This window comes from Mesitornis unicolor, unplaced genomic scaffold (assembly GCF_000695765.1).
Source record: "Mesitornis unicolor isolate BGI_N332 unplaced genomic scaffold, ASM69576v1 scaffold39223, whole genome shotgun sequence".
NCBI lineage: Eukaryota > Metazoa > Chordata > Aves > Mesitornithiformes > Mesitornithidae > Mesitornis > Mesitornis unicolor.
This window is the reverse complement of record NW_010176039.1, coordinates 43562-61519: the sequence shown is the minus strand read 5'-3', so window position 1 is coordinate 61519 and position 17958 is coordinate 43562. Positions and strand designations below refer to the sequence as shown.

The 17958-nt window shown below is 38.7% G+C and overlaps 1 protein-coding gene across 1 annotated transcript in view; it reads right to left on the bottom strand.

The window, feature by feature from the left end:
* Positions 1-761: 761 nt before the first annotated feature.
* Positions 762-17958, bottom strand: part of LOC104538432 (serine/threonine-protein kinase WNK1-like) — a gene marked incomplete at both ends in the record, with an annotated part of 60705 nt that continues 43508 nt past the window's right edge. The window contains 3 exons of the mRNA XM_010181636.1: positions 762-1098; positions 1322-1541; positions 2945-3033. Of these exons, the coding sequence (XP_010179938.1) occupies positions 762-1098; positions 1322-1541; positions 2945-3033 (646 nt within the window). The remainder of the gene's footprint in view (positions 1099-1321; positions 1542-2944; positions 3034-17958) is intronic.

Genomic DNA, 17958 nt, shown 5'->3' with positions numbered 1-17958 from the left:
TAATTAAATTTTTTTTTAATTTTACACAGATATATATACACAACACATCTGTTGTACTGGCTGGCAGATACACCTGATGTAGGCATAGTAAAGCACTTAAAATCCCCATTACCTAAAGAACAGATAGTTATTTGCTTTCTAATGTCACCATTCTAATACGGAAGTTCTCATCTACCATCATTATTCAAATACCGATTAAAATGTTGGGATGGCAGAAGAGGAAAAGTTAGGAGTGTTAATTCATCTTTTCATGTATAGCATATGAAGTGGAAAATGAAACCTTTTTTCCAGAAAGCAAATTATGAGCTGAACTGCCTGTACATTCATCTTATTTTCACCATAAATATAAGTTAACAATGATCCAAATAAGTGTTTTAATAGCTCTAACTGCACTCATGCAAGAGTGTACAGTCTTCTGCAGGGCCAGAATATACTGTCCCTATAGGAAGGCAGCAAAAACTAGGACACATGATCATGCTTCAGTTACCCCAGTTCATTTAATGTATTAACTTGACACAAAGGAAAATTACATTGTGCTAAGACACCGGACTGTCAACTGTGCCAAGACTTGGCTCAGCTAAGGCACAGGAATGCATCTTATTTTGCTGTGCTTTCTAGTGAGCTAAATTTCCTTCAGCAGACAGCAATGGCAGACAGCAACATCTTAAGATATTTACTGCTATACCCACCAAAAGTTTAAGGCACTAAGGGGGAACTGTGTAAGTGCAAGAGTTCCTAAATAAGCCAACTGACACACTTACAAAGAACAGATATACTGGGTTGCTGGAACTGCAGTTGTTGGTGCTGATCAGCTTCTGGTTCTTCAGGCTCCACTTGCGTAGAAACCGATGCTGAAGTACTGGGAACAGGAGTAGTACCAGTGACAGATAGGGGATGCTTTGACCCTGCATGGGAAGCACTTGATGGTTGCTGTTGCTCCAGCTGCTGCTTCTGACTACCTTCTTCCTGAAGCTTCTTCTCCTGTTCTTCTCGCACCAACTGACGCTGCTCTCGCTTGCGCTTAATCAAAGATACCCTGTCCTTGATAGCTTTCGCCATTGTCTTGTGATCCCCTTCACAGACATAGCCAGATTCCACCTGAAGGAGGATATATTCACAGAATTCAGACTGTCATAGACAGCCACTGTTGTAGTGTTGCAACATAAACTACCACTCTCTGGCACTAACTTCTCATTCACAAACTTCTGAAGCTGTTTTATTTCTAGACAGTAACAACTGCAAATACAGAGGCTGACAGACTACATTTCACTGTCACAGAACACCAGTACTTCTGATACTTTCCAAGACCACCACCACTTACCATTTCCTGTGCTACATCCTCGGGGACATCTCTCTCCAAGTCAAAGGAAAACTCTATTGCCTCATTATCTTTATATTTGCCCTTGAGTTTTTTGATGTCTTCAATTCGCAGCCAGAGTTTAATGGCAATTTTTTCTCCATCATCTTCCTCTGCTAGTTCTACCCGTACTCCAGTCTCTTCTTGGAAGAAAGCATGATTCAAAAGATCCTTAATAGCATATCTAGCATATTGGGAAAGAATGTAGAAAACACACAGGTATTAGGTTTCCATAAAATATTAAGGAATATCCTTGCCTGATGATGCCTCAAATTTATTCTCTACATGACACGCTTTTCCTATGAATTATTTGGCAGCCCGTCATTCAAATTTCGGTTTAAAACCATGAGGGAGAAACAAAATGCAAAAATACTCTACATGCACAAAAAAATATAATCACAGATTGATCAGCAGAAGTACCAACAGATTTAAGCCAACTGAATGTGCTATCTATTAACTAAAATAATAAGAAACGCTGGAGAAACAGTTTGGTTTTACTGAACATTAAGATCCAACACACAAGCTTTAGTTCACAGTACAGTAATCAAAGTACATATACATATTTCAGTCTATTTCAAGATCTTATCAAAAGTCTCATCTAGTAAATTCAGCACTAGATAAGCACCACATTATTCTTTTCATATTTTATACTATTTTGAACTACTTCAACTTGCATCCTCTTTGGCACAATTAGGAAGCTTTGTCCTAAAGGTACAAAAAAGATCTATGTTCGTATATGCACAGCCTTAACAGTAGTAGCGTAAAAGTTAACTGCTTGAACTAAATGGCAAGGAATAAGTGATGTGCAGTAACAAAATTAACCTAAAATAGGAAAAAATATGCAATTGTTTAAGAAAAAGAACAGAATTTGAAAATACACAGCAATGCCATCAGATGTAAAACTTCAAGAGTTAATAGAAGGGAATGAATAAACTTGCATGAACTAACAAACCAGCTCTGAACAGAACAGCAGGAAGCTAGAGGAAGACCAAAGGCTGAAGCATTCTTAAATCAGATATTCAGTAGGAAACAGCTAAGTAAAAGCAGAAAACAAAACAAACCACACAAAAAAGCCACCAGAGCAGTCACGGACTTAATGTAATGGTATAAGTTAACCATTTCAAGTAGAAGTCATCTTGCAGAAAAAATGTGGTTGAAAAAGAGCAGCAATTTTAAAAATAGGAAGAGCCCTCAAAACAATCAGCCATAAAATGCCACCAAAAATCAAAGCGACAGGAAAAACAACACATTACAGAATAACAAACCAACCAAGCAATCCAAATACCTGGGAACCCTGAAGGACTGTCCTCCGCTATTTTGGTGACTAGGTCAAAGTTTTAATAAAAGCAGTAGAATTTCAGAATAAACTGACATAGATGGTTATTACAGCATTTGCACATTTCCTGACACTGTTAATTCTCTATAACAATCACTGAATAATCTACCAAGAAACAGAAGCTGCAGAAGTAATACTGGCTTCCCAACTTCGATCAGCACACAGAAGACCTCAACTAACAATCTGGCATCATCACAGATACAAGCCTCAAGACAGCAAGTAACACCTCTACCCAAAGAGAAAGTACTTACCTTTCGCCTTTGTTTTGTCGAATGCATCCCTCAATAATCTCCTTCACTTCAGGGATTGCTACTTTATCAAAGCTGGCTGGCTTGACACCCTGGAACATACAAAAAAACAGAGAAACTTCAAGGCCCACTCGATTTAAGTTCTGATTGTGTTTAAACAACAACTATCTTTACTCAATAGATAACTGGCCTGAATTCCCCACTAGTGCAAATTACAGAGAAATCTGACTCCAATCTTACTGTTCATCTGTTTGTTAGTGACTTTTGCAAAGATTTCCCCCCTCTCTATTTCTCAGCTACACTTTCCATAACAGAAGGCTTTGGGAATTAGGTTCTTAGTTATGATAGGAGAACCGTTTAGTTTCCATGGAAGTTATGCTGGTTAGAGGCAAGTACACAGACTGGACTGAGGACAGAAGGAAATGTTTTCTATGTAACACTAATGCACAAATCCACATGATTAATTTAACGGTCTTCAAAGGATTCTGCTGCTTCCCAGAATGCTTCCAACATGCCATTATATGAAATAATTTTTGAATAGACGGATTTTACAGGAAAAACCTTAGTCCAGAATAATCTGACTTGTCCAACATTTAAAAAAATGAAATTAAGAAAAAAAAACAACGAGCCAACCAAAGCCACCAAAACCCCACTTTCCTGTATCTTGGCTCTCCCCAGGAGACCTACTACACACCTGCATCACTGCTGTTGTCAGTTCAGGAAAATGAGTTTAGCAATACAGACCTTTACAAAATCCCTTCAACAATAGATAACAATCCTTCATCCAGTACATGCTAAGGCCATTGAGGGAGAGCAAAAATAAAACCTAAGTATGAACAGCTACTTAAATCAGTAAAGCAAATAGGCCATGAGATACAACCATCTGGGAATTCTACAAAACACTGCAGGCAGAGAGCCAAACTTCATCACTTAATCATGGCCAGAAGCTCTATTTCAGGGGGCATTTGTCCACAACAGCAAAATTTGGCACTCAATTTTACCTAATTCAGCCTTTAGTGTCAAACTCTGTATTTAAGATAACAGAATGAGAGAGGATGAAGACATCCTGTTCAAACTCTGTTATATGAATAGCCCACGTTTTCAAGCTGAACAATCATGAAATCATACACTTGATATATCTGATCCTGTGTCACTGGTAAATCACAACTAAAAAAGAGAAAACTATAGAGTCTGAAGTACAGAAATAAGTGTAGTAGTAGTACAAAGTAGAAGCAGTACATGATTAGTGTTCTAACCAGAAAGCACTTCTCCCAATATCCTATATGATACTGCTTCACACCAAACAGGGATATCAAGACACAAGCTTTCCCCCTTCCTCTACTGCCAGTGGGAAACAAGTCTGGAAACAGAAAAGTTCAAGTCTCTGAACCAGAGTCTTTGCAACTACACACCTTCATTTAACTGAACATGGAGACATCATATGACAATAATTTCCATTTACATCTAGTTACTTCTTTTCCCCCTTGGCCAGACACAGCAGTATATTGACTTCATATGTTCACTACCTAAATTATTGTCCACCACACTCTTACAGGAGAGGGCACAGTCAACACCAACTTCAACATAAGCAAACACAAGACTGGGAGAAGCACAAGAGTCCGGTCTTTCAGTGGACAACGGTGCTATTTGTCACTATGGCTTTCCAAGGTGGTGTATATGAAATTTTTTAAAGGAAAAAAAAAAACCAAACCAAAACATTACAGAAAGACGCAGGTTTTCACTTGATAAAAGCTTCCTGTTACAACAGCACTCTGGTTATCTATCTCTTTCCTCTAAAATTTGCTCTTTTGAAATTAATGTTCACCATAACTTAATGCTTTTAAAAGCTTCACTGAGCATTAAGACTTCTGGAGATTAATGCCTCAGCTGATGAGACACCAGATCAAAGTTAGGACAGGTAAGTTTAATACTCTAACCAGGTCATATCATAAATCTCCAGCTTTCTAGCAGGGTATGACAGAGCCCTACACTTTATAGGGATTTATAAAACTAGCTTTAGCGTTTACTACTGGCATCAAGTACCTGTTTGCTTGTGTCTCTGCTCATAAAGCAGACTGGTCAGACATACCCACCTTTATTTATGAACCAAGCTTAAAATGGTGCCAGGAGTTCAGGTTCAATTATGTAGAGATAGATACTTTTACACAGAATTAGATGTGCTTCTATATACACATACATACATATGCAATAATTATTCAACTGCTTATTGTATTTATTTGTATCTAAATCTGTAAAGCTTAACACATCTAAGTCTCCTAAACTGCTCAAACACCAGACATTGCAGCAGTCTGCATGTATGTTCATTCACACTATGGCAGCAAAAGATGTCAGATCTGCGACAATCTCATTTCACAAAAACTAAAAGCTGAGTAAGACAACTAGTACAGTAAAATATTACCATAACGAAGCCAGAACATAAGTTTTCTTGATAACTATTTTATCATATGCTCTGTTCTTGCACAAAGACTGAAAAGGTAAAGCTAAGAATAGATTCTGGAATCGGTGATTCAGTCTGCTACCCTGTGTTACTCTATCCTGAAAGGAATTAAATACCTGTCCAAAGTCTTCAGGCCCTTCCAAGAGGGCCATTTTACAATAACCCCATTTTGTGAATTCCAGACCAAGAGTTGGGTTAAAAAGAGAAGCCCTCCACCCCCAGCATCACTTCTATGTTCTTAACTGCTCCTCAGAAAATCTGGGAGGATCTCACACTACAGCCTAAAGCCAACAGAGGATTCTGTGTCTAAGCAGCTACACATTTCTCAGTTTGTTCCACAGTCCATGAGAAGGGTTGCCTAAGCCCAGTCTACAGTGCTGGCCAAGTGCCCCTTACACTGAAGTTCAGGCCATTTAAGTACCATCAGCTTTTAAAAACATTTTCTCTCCTCCAAGCACTATGGGAAGCATCAAACTATTTCATGCAACAAGACAGAGTATACTATGAAAGATACAAATCACTGAACCAGTGAACCCTTTTCTACCCAGAGCTGCCTATACACCTTAACCTGTCATCACAGAGAAACCAAAGGGCTCTGCAATTCACCTTGCAATAACCTTGATGTGTCCTTAAGAGCGCATGAGGTGTGCAGCCAAGCATACGTTCATTAGTTTCTGAACACAAAGGCACTCAAGTACATACTAAGCCATTTGGTACTTCCTGGTTTTCACCACACTTACTGCAAAATGGTCACATTTTCTCTTTGTCCCCAAACTCCTTCGAAGAATCACAGAACAACTCACATCTTTTAATCTACTAGACCTGTTCCCTAATGGCAGTTTAATGAGAACTGAACACCCAAATCTCGCTAGCATTTTTTTTCCTGAGTTTGCTAAAGAAATAGAAGGAAGAACTCTTGCAGAGGAAAAAAGTGTAGGTGGGTGTAACAGGCACACACAAAAATCAACATTTTCTCAAGCTACTGTCCAAAATACCATCAACTGGCACTGCTGCTGAAAGCACAAGTCTCCTGGTTTCCATCTCCCATCCCCACACCCGTGTCATTTCCTCCCTTTTGCCGGCACATGCATCTGAACAGCTGGATAATGAACCAGATGATGGTGTTTATCAGACTTGAAACAACTCCAGCCAAAAAAGCCTGCAGCAGTTTCCAGTGGAAAGAAGGTCCCCAGTCTGGCTCCCTACACCACTGCATTAGCTCTCAGGCTCACAGAAGGAAAGTGATAGTGCAATAGCTAAGAAAAGCAGAACTGCTTCTTTCAGAAGACGTGCCAACTTAAAATAAAGCCCACCGAGTGCTTACATTTTGAGAGCACCTCTAAAATATGGCATGTATGTAGGTAGTACAAAGTGCACCTGATGCAAAACTAAATACTTATCTTATAGTCTTTATGTTAGGCTTAAGAGAAAATTTCATTTTGTTTCTCTTAGATATGGTAAAGTCTAATTTTATCAGATTTTAATCAGGTGGAAAAAGTTCATTCCAAAATTCAACATTCACATTTATATAGTTATTTGATCCATTAAAGGCAAGTATGGTACTCTTATCAACACTGGACTTTCAAGATGCTTTAAACGCTAAAGTATACACTACCCAGAACTTTACAATTCTTGCCTAGAAACACAGTTACTTTATATTAGTTAGATGACCAGATTACTAGGTCAGTGGTTTAGCATCTTGTCCTATTGCAAGAGATACAGAAAAGTACTATTTACTTCATAAGAGAAGGTACAATCAGTGCTGTATAACTTTTACACCAAATCAAAATGAAGACAGTGGAAGCATTACATACCCTCAACCAACCCTAATTTAAAAAAAAAATAGATTTGGAATGACAACACAGATAGAAAAGAGCAGAAGCAGTAAGTGTTGTTCCTTGCTGTTCAGGATTTTTATGTATAATTAAAAAATTATAGAGTAAGACGTACAGTCAAGTTTAAAAGCTGAAGACCCAATCTATGCAAACATAAAGCAGTTCAGCAGACTTATCAAGAATTCCGATTCACCCCCACAATCCTTTCTTGCGGCTACACACACTCTATACAGCCAAAATTCTTACCTACCTCTTTACCGCAATCCTTGCGAGAGCAGCAGCAGCAGCGGGAATTAACAATTACAAATACAGGACAGATCTCTCTCTTTGTAAAATCCATCAGGAATAGAGAGATGCACACCCCAAAGAGTCAGTTGGGTGTTGGTTTCCGATGGGAATGCACTGGGCTGTGGATTTAACGCACAGCCGAAGGAAAGCAGACATCAAAGTTAGAAGGGAGCATTGTTTTCTCTTTGACACCTCTTGTACTTTTCCAAGTCCAGTACATGAGGCTGTAGAGATTTGAGCTCAATATCTGCTTTTGCCACTGATTCACTGATTAGAATGAATCAATATAAGCGAGACGTAATACGTGCGAGAGGCAAGCGCGTCCTTTTCTGCCTTCCCAGCTGGCTGTGAGGAGGAAGAAGAGGCAGCACAGGAATCCTTTACTTCCTGCATGTCCCCGCCCCGCTGCCTGGCTGCTCTGCCTATTCTCCACCCAGATTTTCTGCACCATCGTCACCCAGGTCCCTCCTGCTGCTGCACAAGCAGACTTTTAAACAGAGGGGTACAGGTCAGTCAGTGCAATGCTCCAACCCAAGGTTGCTGGCACTGGTTTAGTAGAGGGGGATGAAGGCAGCTGCATTTTCTCTTCTTTCCATAGAGCTACAGAAGTATACATACAGCTGACTGCAATTTAATCCTAACAAAACACAAGTCTGCACCAGGATAATACAATATATTCCACCTCCCTCCTTCCTGACAATCACATTCTGCTACCACTGGCAACATCACCTACTTTCCTTTTACTGGGTATCCAATATAAGGGAATAGGGATTTGAAGGTGATTTTCAAACTGCTGGAGAAAGTCAGAAAGCCGCATTGTTGCTCGTTTTGCACCACATGTGCACAAATAATCCAGTGTTATACTTTCTAATACCTCTTGCTAGACTCCAAACCTAAACCTGAAGTTCAAAATACTTTTTTTCCCCCGGTACCTAGTTTCAAACAACTACTGTAAAACTTGTTTATAAATAAAATGAATTGTCCGTGGCTTCAAAGCTTTCGGGGGTTTTCTTGGAAGGACAATGCTAAGAAAGGTGACAGCAAGCAGTAACGGCTGGTTTATTCTTGTCACTGAAGATTCTCTCATACAAATGACTAGGTACTTCTTTTAAACAACCTCACAAACTTTATGAATAAGCCATTAGTATGGGTGCATCAATCACAATTTAAACGTGTAAGGTAAGCAAGAGGATTTTGACCAACTATTGATGATAAACTGTGATAAAAGTAAATTTCAAATTATCAAGATCACTTCTCACCCCAGGATAGCACACATGGCTCGTCAGGTATAGCAGAATTATACCAGTAGTGTTGTTATGCCATACGACATCAATGTTGCAAAAGCAACACTTTTTGATCCTTTACCAGGCATTTTAAGAAATCCTCTCCACCAGCTGCTGCGAAACTTTAGAAGAACATTAGAACAGTAAAGATCCTGCTATGTTGGCCTTCCAACTGCTTAGCTAGACATTTTATAACCCTCCCAAAAATCAACTGTTGATTATCATCTGCATTTTAACAGTGCTTACTGGTATCATGAATAAGGCATGCTGGAGTTTTGCTTGCCATGGCTTATATTTTTTTGTTGTTGGTTTGAGTGCAACTATAACAAACACACTCCTGCAGTCAAAGCAAATCTGTTTCACTGGAATAAAAACCTCACATTTTGCACACTTAATTAAGGCTACACTTTTCTGGGGTACAAATGCAAGACCTGCAAAGAACATTAAGTATTTCAGCTTTTAACAAGCACAGAGTCTACCTGTCCCAGTGTAACCGCAATTCTTGGTGGGCTCTTTTCAAAGGTGCTGTAACTGCAGAGCTTGAAGGGAATTCTACCATAACTGATTAAATCTTCTCAAACAAAGTGTTCCAACACTGCAGTCCAGAAGCTAATAGAATTGGTAGCAAAGTCAAATCACACAAACAAAGTAATTAAAGTCTCCATATTTTCTTTTTTGCTAAGCTATTACCATTCCAGTTTGAGCCAGTCCCAGGCTGCCACAAACCATTAATTCCAGGAATTTAGACAGAGCATATGATTCCAGTGGAAAACAAGCCAATGATCCCACCTCTTTCCCCATAGTCTCAAAGAAGGCCCCAGGCAATGGTATAGATGGCATTTAAATTGGCTTACCCCATGATCTTTTAGATTTCACCACCTGCTATTAGTTACTTACCCAGCCCTCAAAACCTACATTTTTAACCATTTCACCACCTCTTCCATCTCTAATCCTTCATACTAATCCTGTTGTCCGGTCTAGAAACAATCTTTCTGATTTAATTCTTTCCTTATTTCAGACAGGGTACACATAACTATTTGTTAATTCTCATGCCAGTCCAATCAAATGCCTGTTGTGAAAAGGAAGACTTCAGCTTAGGATTTACTCAGTTCAATAAAGATATGGGTTGCCTACAGAAGATGGATTTTATTGTTCTTGTTAAAAAGCAAGCTGCAATAGTTGAGACTGCAGGGGGAAAAAAGTTTAAAACAATATAACACATTTAACTCAACTGACAATTTAGCTTCTCTGATTTCTGTATTTTCATATCAATTAATTCTGGACAATTGAGAATTCTGCCAAGAATTAAATCAGTAAATCCTGCAGAATAAGCTCTGCACCAGATCAGTATCCTAACAGAGTAAATAGCATTACTGCAATACAAGCAGTAGGAGCAGATGAAAGCTTCCAATGAAGTAGAGTTCATGCATCAGTCAATATTTAGACCAGGACAGGCCTGGTTTTCTTCTCTTCTGATCAAAAGCAACGATTGCACATTTTGAGCCCAATGCCTTTTGAGCTTGACTGGTCTACCATCATCCAGATCAAAATTAATCTCTCAGCTATTTAAGAGCACGCTCTCTCTGTCACTGAAATAACTTAACCAGTCTGTCTTCACCTCCTACGATGCAGGTGTGTAAGTAATCTAAGTCCCATGATTCTTAAAATTTCTTTAGAGGAGCTGTCTTCATGACTTGCAACAGATAAGCATGTATGTCCAGATTTCACCAACACATTTTAAAGACAATAGAGGCGCTGTAGTATTTATGCAGGCCTGCATGCTGCAACCTGATTGATCACTGTTTCATTTAAAAACTCTTTTCGACCTTGGCTTACCACCTAATGCTTCAAAAGTTGTTTGAGAGTAATAAAAAAGAAGTGGCCAAACACAGAAGTAAAAAAAAAATCCTAAACATACACACAAGGCACATTTTTATTTTGATTGACAAACCCATGCTAACTGCTTATTCTTAAAGTTTGTAAGGTTGCTTAAAAGAAGCACCAAGTCATTTGTATGAAATAATCTTTGATGAAAAAATTAAAACAGCCATCACTGCTCACTATCACCTCCACATCTGTATTCCACAACTGATCTCCCAGCCCAGGAACTACAGGACACTGACACTGCCTACTTAACCAACCTCCTTGCCCGTGTTTCAATACCGTATTTTTACTTATTAAAGAGACAGAATTCACAGCATTAGAAGCCTTACAAGATCAGTATAGTAGGCTACAGTTCCATTGCCCTGCTTCCACGCAGTTAAGTTTGAACAAGAACTTGTCATAACTCTTCCCAGAAATCGTTGCCTGTGATCCTTTTCCAGCACTCTCCCATAAAAAGCTATAACAAAGTAAAAAACCACTGTATTTGTGATAATATTGAAATGCGACTTATGCTATGCAGTGCTGCTGAATATATATCATGCCTTACAACTACCCCTTTGACTAACTACCTAGCCCAGTGCACAAGGCATTTTAAGTTTCTACTATTAGATATGAAAGTCCACTGCACTTCAGCACCTCCACATAAATCAAAATATCAACATAGTTCAAAAGTCCTAAGAATCTGAAGCCCTTATGCCTAGCTAGGCAGATGGTTTTCCATAAAAAGTAGATTGATAAATCACAGCATCTCCTGTAACTGCAGCAATTCTAATGAATAGAAAAAATTACTCAAGCTGCAGAACAAGAAATTTTGCAACTATGAGGCAGGTCACTGTTCTTTAGTGTAGAGCTGGCAAACAATAAAGATATTGATGCATGCAACAGTGAAAAAAGCCTTATATAGAAACACACAGTATGAGGAAAGAAGTTCTTCTGAAACAACAGTGTCTACTGGTAAGATCAGTTCATTTTATCATGCAGCGTTATTTAACCGCACAGTTAAAAGCAGGGATGCCATCTTTATCACCCCAACAAGAATACACATCTTGAGCTAACTGAATGACCTTTGGCTTTGTTGGGACTTTAGCTTGGAACTGGCTTTGAAAAAATCCAAATACACATGCCTAGACATACATTTCAGTGCTATAAATTTAGAAATACCACAGTCAGGCAATACTAAAAGTGTCTTCCTTCTATTTTCAGTATGGAAAATACATTTTTGAAAAATCAAATTGTATTAGTCACATTCTCTGCTTTAATCAGCTACCACTCCTAAAGAAAAACATCATCTAGTACTCATTTTTAAATTCAAGTAAACCAACAGTAATTCAAAAGTCACAGATTAGGTCCAGTGGACTTGGAACTGAATTAAAAAGAACAATCCAACATGAAGTCTTTTTCATAGGCAGCAAAACACATTTGGTAACAGAACTAGCCCTTAGAAGATACCTACTAAATAGTGCACAATTCAGACAACACACCAAAAGCCATTGTCCCTTTTATTTTATGACTTATTCTAATAGAAGTGAAGGTCTTCTATTTGTGTACCAAAGGATTTCAGAGGGTTGTCCTAAAAGGTGGCACCATCATTTCAGAGGGTGGTCCTAAAAATTATCCCTGCTTTGCAGAGAACTTTATGATGGTAGTCATGGGTGGTAAGGTAGAAATCTCTCTGGAAGAAGTTTACCTTAAAACAGTGGCACAGGCTCACAGTGTGAGGAAGACTTTCAATACCTTCACTGGACAGCGAAGCCACAGCTTTTTTCCCCCCCTTTAGTGAGAAAACATTATGCATAATAAGCAGTGGATTTTCTTACATATACATTTTAGCTTGGTTTTTCTTTATATCTTTGGGAATAATCTCTATCTGCAAAATCACATTCAACTTCAGTAGCTTTCATTCTTCCAGTACAGGAATAAAGAAAAGCAGTCAAATAGGCATAGGTACCCTCATGTCACTAGGGGCCTGCTCTGGAAACCGCTCCAAGTAACTTGGAGTAACTGTAAAGGGTTTACTTAAATTTTTGGTGGAGTTCTCGCCTATGAATCACATAATAATGTCAAAATAACTTATTTTTACTCAACGCCCCCGTGAGCTCCCACAAGACTGAAACTTTCCTGGACTTATCCCATCCTACCACTGTGCAGCTATAGCAGAACAGTTGGCAGGACAAGAAATAGCAGCCCAGGCATTCTGAACATCAGTATTTTTGCCTAGTGGCACTATAGTGACAAATAACATTGAGCTATCAGTCTCCCCACAGTAATGCTTCAGTGATTCATTAATAGTTCTCATCACACTGCAAAGCCACTCATTTTAAAAATACTTACCACCTCCACGTTCCTAAGAAAAGCCACCTTCCCATCTCTTGTTAAATTAAATTAACCTCAGTTAATGTAAGAGCTAAATAGATGTCAGTACAAGACTAAATATTAGCATCAGTTTTAAGAGGCCTGATCCCCAACAGATAATGAACTTTTAAAATGTTTAAACATGCATTGTTTACTCAGTATTCTGTGAACTTATTTAGGTTTCTAAAAACACATTTGGAAACAGCAAAACAACCAAATTTTGGAATTTCAGATTGAAAAAATATATTAGATCTTGATTTTATACAACTCAGCCAAATCTCACACTCCTTCTCCCCCTTTTAAGTCCTGATCATTTTAAAACTATGTCCAATTCCAAACTGCTAAGAGACACATTCCGGGCTCAGCAGTGAACAATATAAATAAGAAATATCCCCTTTCGCTTCAAACTAAGTTTGTATTACAACAGCAATAGTGACAAAACAGTTCTAGCTGTAATCTAGAAGCTTTTCATGCTGAATAGTACAAATGCCTTTAAGATCAACTTGTAAAAGTGAGCTACTTTTAGAAAGGTATTCAGTTGAATGAGCCTTTTTCCTTCCAACTTCAGATATCATCTGCCCGAGCTGTGTAAACCATTTAGCATAGTTACATCTCAGTGTTCAAGTTCATGCCTGCTTTCCCTTACTTAGATCACTGTCACTTCTTAAAGAAGACTTCTAATGTAACGTGCAAAGCTTCAAGATATTAATGCTTCAAAACCTTGCATTCCCATGTTCCATTTTTAAGGGTATATATTTCTGAATTGATGAGTCAGTGACTGAACCTCCACCCAGGCAGATTCTTCACCCTAAGATATTCCAGCAAAATGCTTGCAACTGAGTTGAACAGCTACGAGAGGAAAGCGGCAGAAGTTATTCTTTAGTCCATTCAGAGTGATGCAGGGGGATTCCATCTGACATGCAATTTTTTTCCATTTGATACTTAAGCGCCTGAAGCTTCTTCTTTCAATGAATACAATTACAAGAGTTTTCCCTTGCTTACAACAAATCTGTTTCTTGTGCTTGGTTGAAGGTTCATGGTCTTTCCGTATCTGCTTTAAGAAAAGACTACTTGCTTTGTTTACAGCTTTCCTCCCCTTATTTTTTTTTTCCCAATGCTGCTGCTTCTACTTGAAAGCTTGATAGGAAGGGTGTCTCTGTATCTATCTGAATCAGGCCAAGAAACCAAGTTACTCAAGATTAAAAAAAAAAGAGCTTTGCATACACTTTAAAAATTTAAAATTGCATATTGCTTCTAGAGAGCAAAATTGGACTTCATCAACTGTCACCAAGGACTACAAGTAAAATTAATGATAAAGTCTAAAGGTTAAGCATTTATATTTGTTACCCAGGGCCCCTCAGGAAGAAGAAGAAGAAGAGAGAGAGAGAAAGAGAGAGAGAGAAAGAAAGAGAAAGAGAGAGGTGGGATGCTTTGCCATTGCATCTCTAGTGAAAATGAAGTAGCTGACTAGGCTAAACCATTATGATGCTTAACTTTTAGGACACTAAAGAAGAGATTAATTTCATCCCAGCTGACCAAATCACAACCCTTAGTAACTGCCTGGTTTCCAGCAAAGAGAATGACCTTCACTCTAACCAGTGAGCTTCAGTTCCCACCAGTTAGAAGAAACTTAAGGATTTTGAAACCAGTTAGACAATACCTGGTCAGGTTACTCATTATGTACCTTGTTCCCTCAGGCCTTTTTTTTAAGGTCTGTAGAACCGAGAATAAAATTGTTGTGCCCACTCTGTGGAACATTTTAGTATAGAACAACTTTTCCACCTCCCACCCCCCCAAGTCAACATGAAAAATACTTTTTTTTTCCTTCTCATCTTAAAGCCAGCTCAGAAGGCAGACATTTATTTACAGAGAAGAGACTGGACTTCTGGTGAAAGCAAAGGCAAGTGCAAACCCTCGCTTTGTCAAAGTAAGCATGGAAAAAATTAAGTGCAGAGCACAAGTCCACCAGAGCAACTTAAAAGGTAAGTTTGTATAATGGGAGGGGGCAAAAGAGAAAAGGGAATTTTCTGCTCATACTCAAGGTAACAGATTGGTACATTTGAAACTGAGGATGGTCTTATTAACCTTTTTGTGCTCAACAAGTTTGAATTCTTATGTTAGTGGTAGATATGCAAGAATGAGATAAATCTGCATAATAAACCCATTAACTGTCTTTTTACTAGTTCTGCAACTAGTCAACCACCTAGAAAATTTAAGACTCGGGACATGCAAGTATTAGCAATTGAGTAATCAGGACCTCTACACACTTACAAAACTAATCTCTGTGCTGCTAAAAGAAAGCTTGAAGGAAATACGGTGTAAAAGCAATTGAGGTCTACACTACATCTGAGTGGTGAGTGCAGTGAGAGCAACAAAACTCCAATGTAGCTTTTGAAGCAACTGCATGGGTTACATCAGTCTCAGCAGAGGTTGAGAGAAAGCAGCTGAAGCTACTGCAGTTACATCTTCACTGCATTGCTTCCCAAAACAGACTAAATTAAGAAATCATACACAAGATTGGCTGTTCCATAAATATCTGTTTTCATTTAAACGCACATGAAGCCCATACTTCAAATATCTCCTGTGACAAATTACTTAATTGAAATATGCATGGAACAGGTCAAAGAAAGAATACCAGTTTCCAGAGAGGAACTAAGTCAGACAGGGAAACCCCTTCCTGAACTTTGCCAAGATATTATGCTCCTTTTTTTGTGTATGTAACAGAATCAAGTATCTTGATTACATTTTCTTTGGTACTGCCTGTATTGCTTTGATGGTGCAGAATTAAAAATAAAAGAGAGTGACCCATTCCCTAATCCAGTAGTGTATCACACAGACCGTTGTGTCTGCACAGGAGGCTAGAAGAGAAAAAAAACACTTAAGTCACAGGAGCAGGCAAGACTACCTTAATAGTGCAGCTTATTTTCAATTAATTGCAGGCTTAGGCATTTTTTTTCTGAGGCCAAGTAGGCAGTAAAGTGCCCTCCTGGATGCATTCAATCCCAGCTGAAGAGATATTCTGCGTAAACCTCAGATTTTCCCTCCCTCTTCTCCTCCACTCAGTAAGGTAAAAATCCCAGAAGCTGCAATTTCTTTAACTACTAATTTATTCAGAACCATTTCCAAACAGATAGCATAAATGAAGAAAATTGGGTTTTTTTGAGACAAAATTGCAATACTATGATTGCAATACTATATGGCTCCTTTATGCTCAACTGACAAGACACGCAGACCTCATTTTCTATTCTAAAGGCACTGCTAGTGAAAGGGTCTGGACTGAGCATGCTAGAGCCTGCAAATACAAACGGAGGTCAATACTCTGTGTCAAACTCCTGCCGGCTTCCTTCACAGTACTGTAAAATAGAGTTCAGCACAACACCTTGAGCCCTACAAATTGTAGACAGTTGTTTTTTTAAGCCAGGCTTAAAAAAACAGCCAGATTCTTCTACTGACAGAATTCTTCTAGCTGAAGTGAGCCAAAGAAATATTTTAATTGCAATTCAGTTTCTTGGGCCAGGAAAAAATCAGGAACTTTACCCCAACACTGCTTTAAGAAAAATCAGCAGCTTCCCAGTGAGACAATGCAGACAAGCATCTTTTGAACAGCAGACTCATGCAGCAGTGCTGTTACCCAGGACATGAAGCAACAATAACTGCCTGGGCCAAAAAATGCCTCATCTCTAAGAGGAACTTCAGCCTTTAGAACTGATATTTAGCTCTTAGCTTACCTAGCTGTATTATTTAATCAGAAAACTGCCTCCAACCATGAAGGAAGACCCTGAACAGAGGGGGTAGAACACATAACCAAGTACTCTGAGCAATCCTGGCAAATTACCTAACCCAGTGCTGCAGTATCTGGGCATCAGCTCAAGCAATCCTTATTGTAAAAGGTGTAAGGACAGAATGCAATGCAGCTGAGGGCCATCCTAGGAAAGAGTTCAACCCAGAGGCAAAATAAAAGACAAGAATGTAAGCTGGTAGTACCAAGTCAGGTCCTGAGAGGACACCCTGGGCATTAAGACATCTTTTAAAGGCTTCTGTCCTAAGCAATAGCAATTAAGCTAACGGAGCAATTCTGCTTTTTACTAAGCCTAATAATTAGTGCAAAAGGGGGTGAGGGAAATCAATTCATATAAATACCTATCACCTGCACCTAGTGGCTGCACATTTTGATCCTATTGCCTCTGGGGGTTTAGTGGTTTTTTAGCTCCCACATGGCATGATCTTTCATGACTGTCAATAGCAGACGACTATTATTGTCTTTCCCTCTGGTCTCTATGTATGCATCTAGGTAAAATAATCCTTTCATTTAAGGCTCAGCAAGACTACAGCTGCTACCTCAAAATATTCCTACACATGCCTAGGAAAGTAGCAAACTATGGAGCTGAAATAGAAATGCTAAACATCTTCCTTCAAACCACATCCACCTTCCAACGTACTTAAAAAAGAAACATGTTGGTAAGTACTGTTGGAGTCACCTATACAGGAAGTTTTCAGACTCCACTCTTATCAATGATTCACATTCTGTCCTTCTAAAACACTGAATTTCTCAACTGGTTCACCCCTCACCCACTTCTAAAGTCTCCTTAGAAATGAAATAAAATCTTATTTTCTTTAACAGGGAGCAAAGGACAAGGGCAGAAAACTATATGGCTCTTTTCACATTGATTCACAGAGTTTTCACTGTGGTTAAGAAGAATACAGAGTATTTTATTTCACTTTCATAACATGCTTCTGCTTTCCACATTGTAGAAGAAACACTGAATTCTCCATTATCAGTTAAGACAGGTTTGTGCTTTATTTCCAGATAACACTGTCTTTTCTTCATTGAAAGGCTTCCTTGAGAGTTAAAGTTTTGTTTGTGGTTGGCTTTGTTTTGTTTTTAAAGAACCAATATTCTGTGATTCTGTGAAGCTG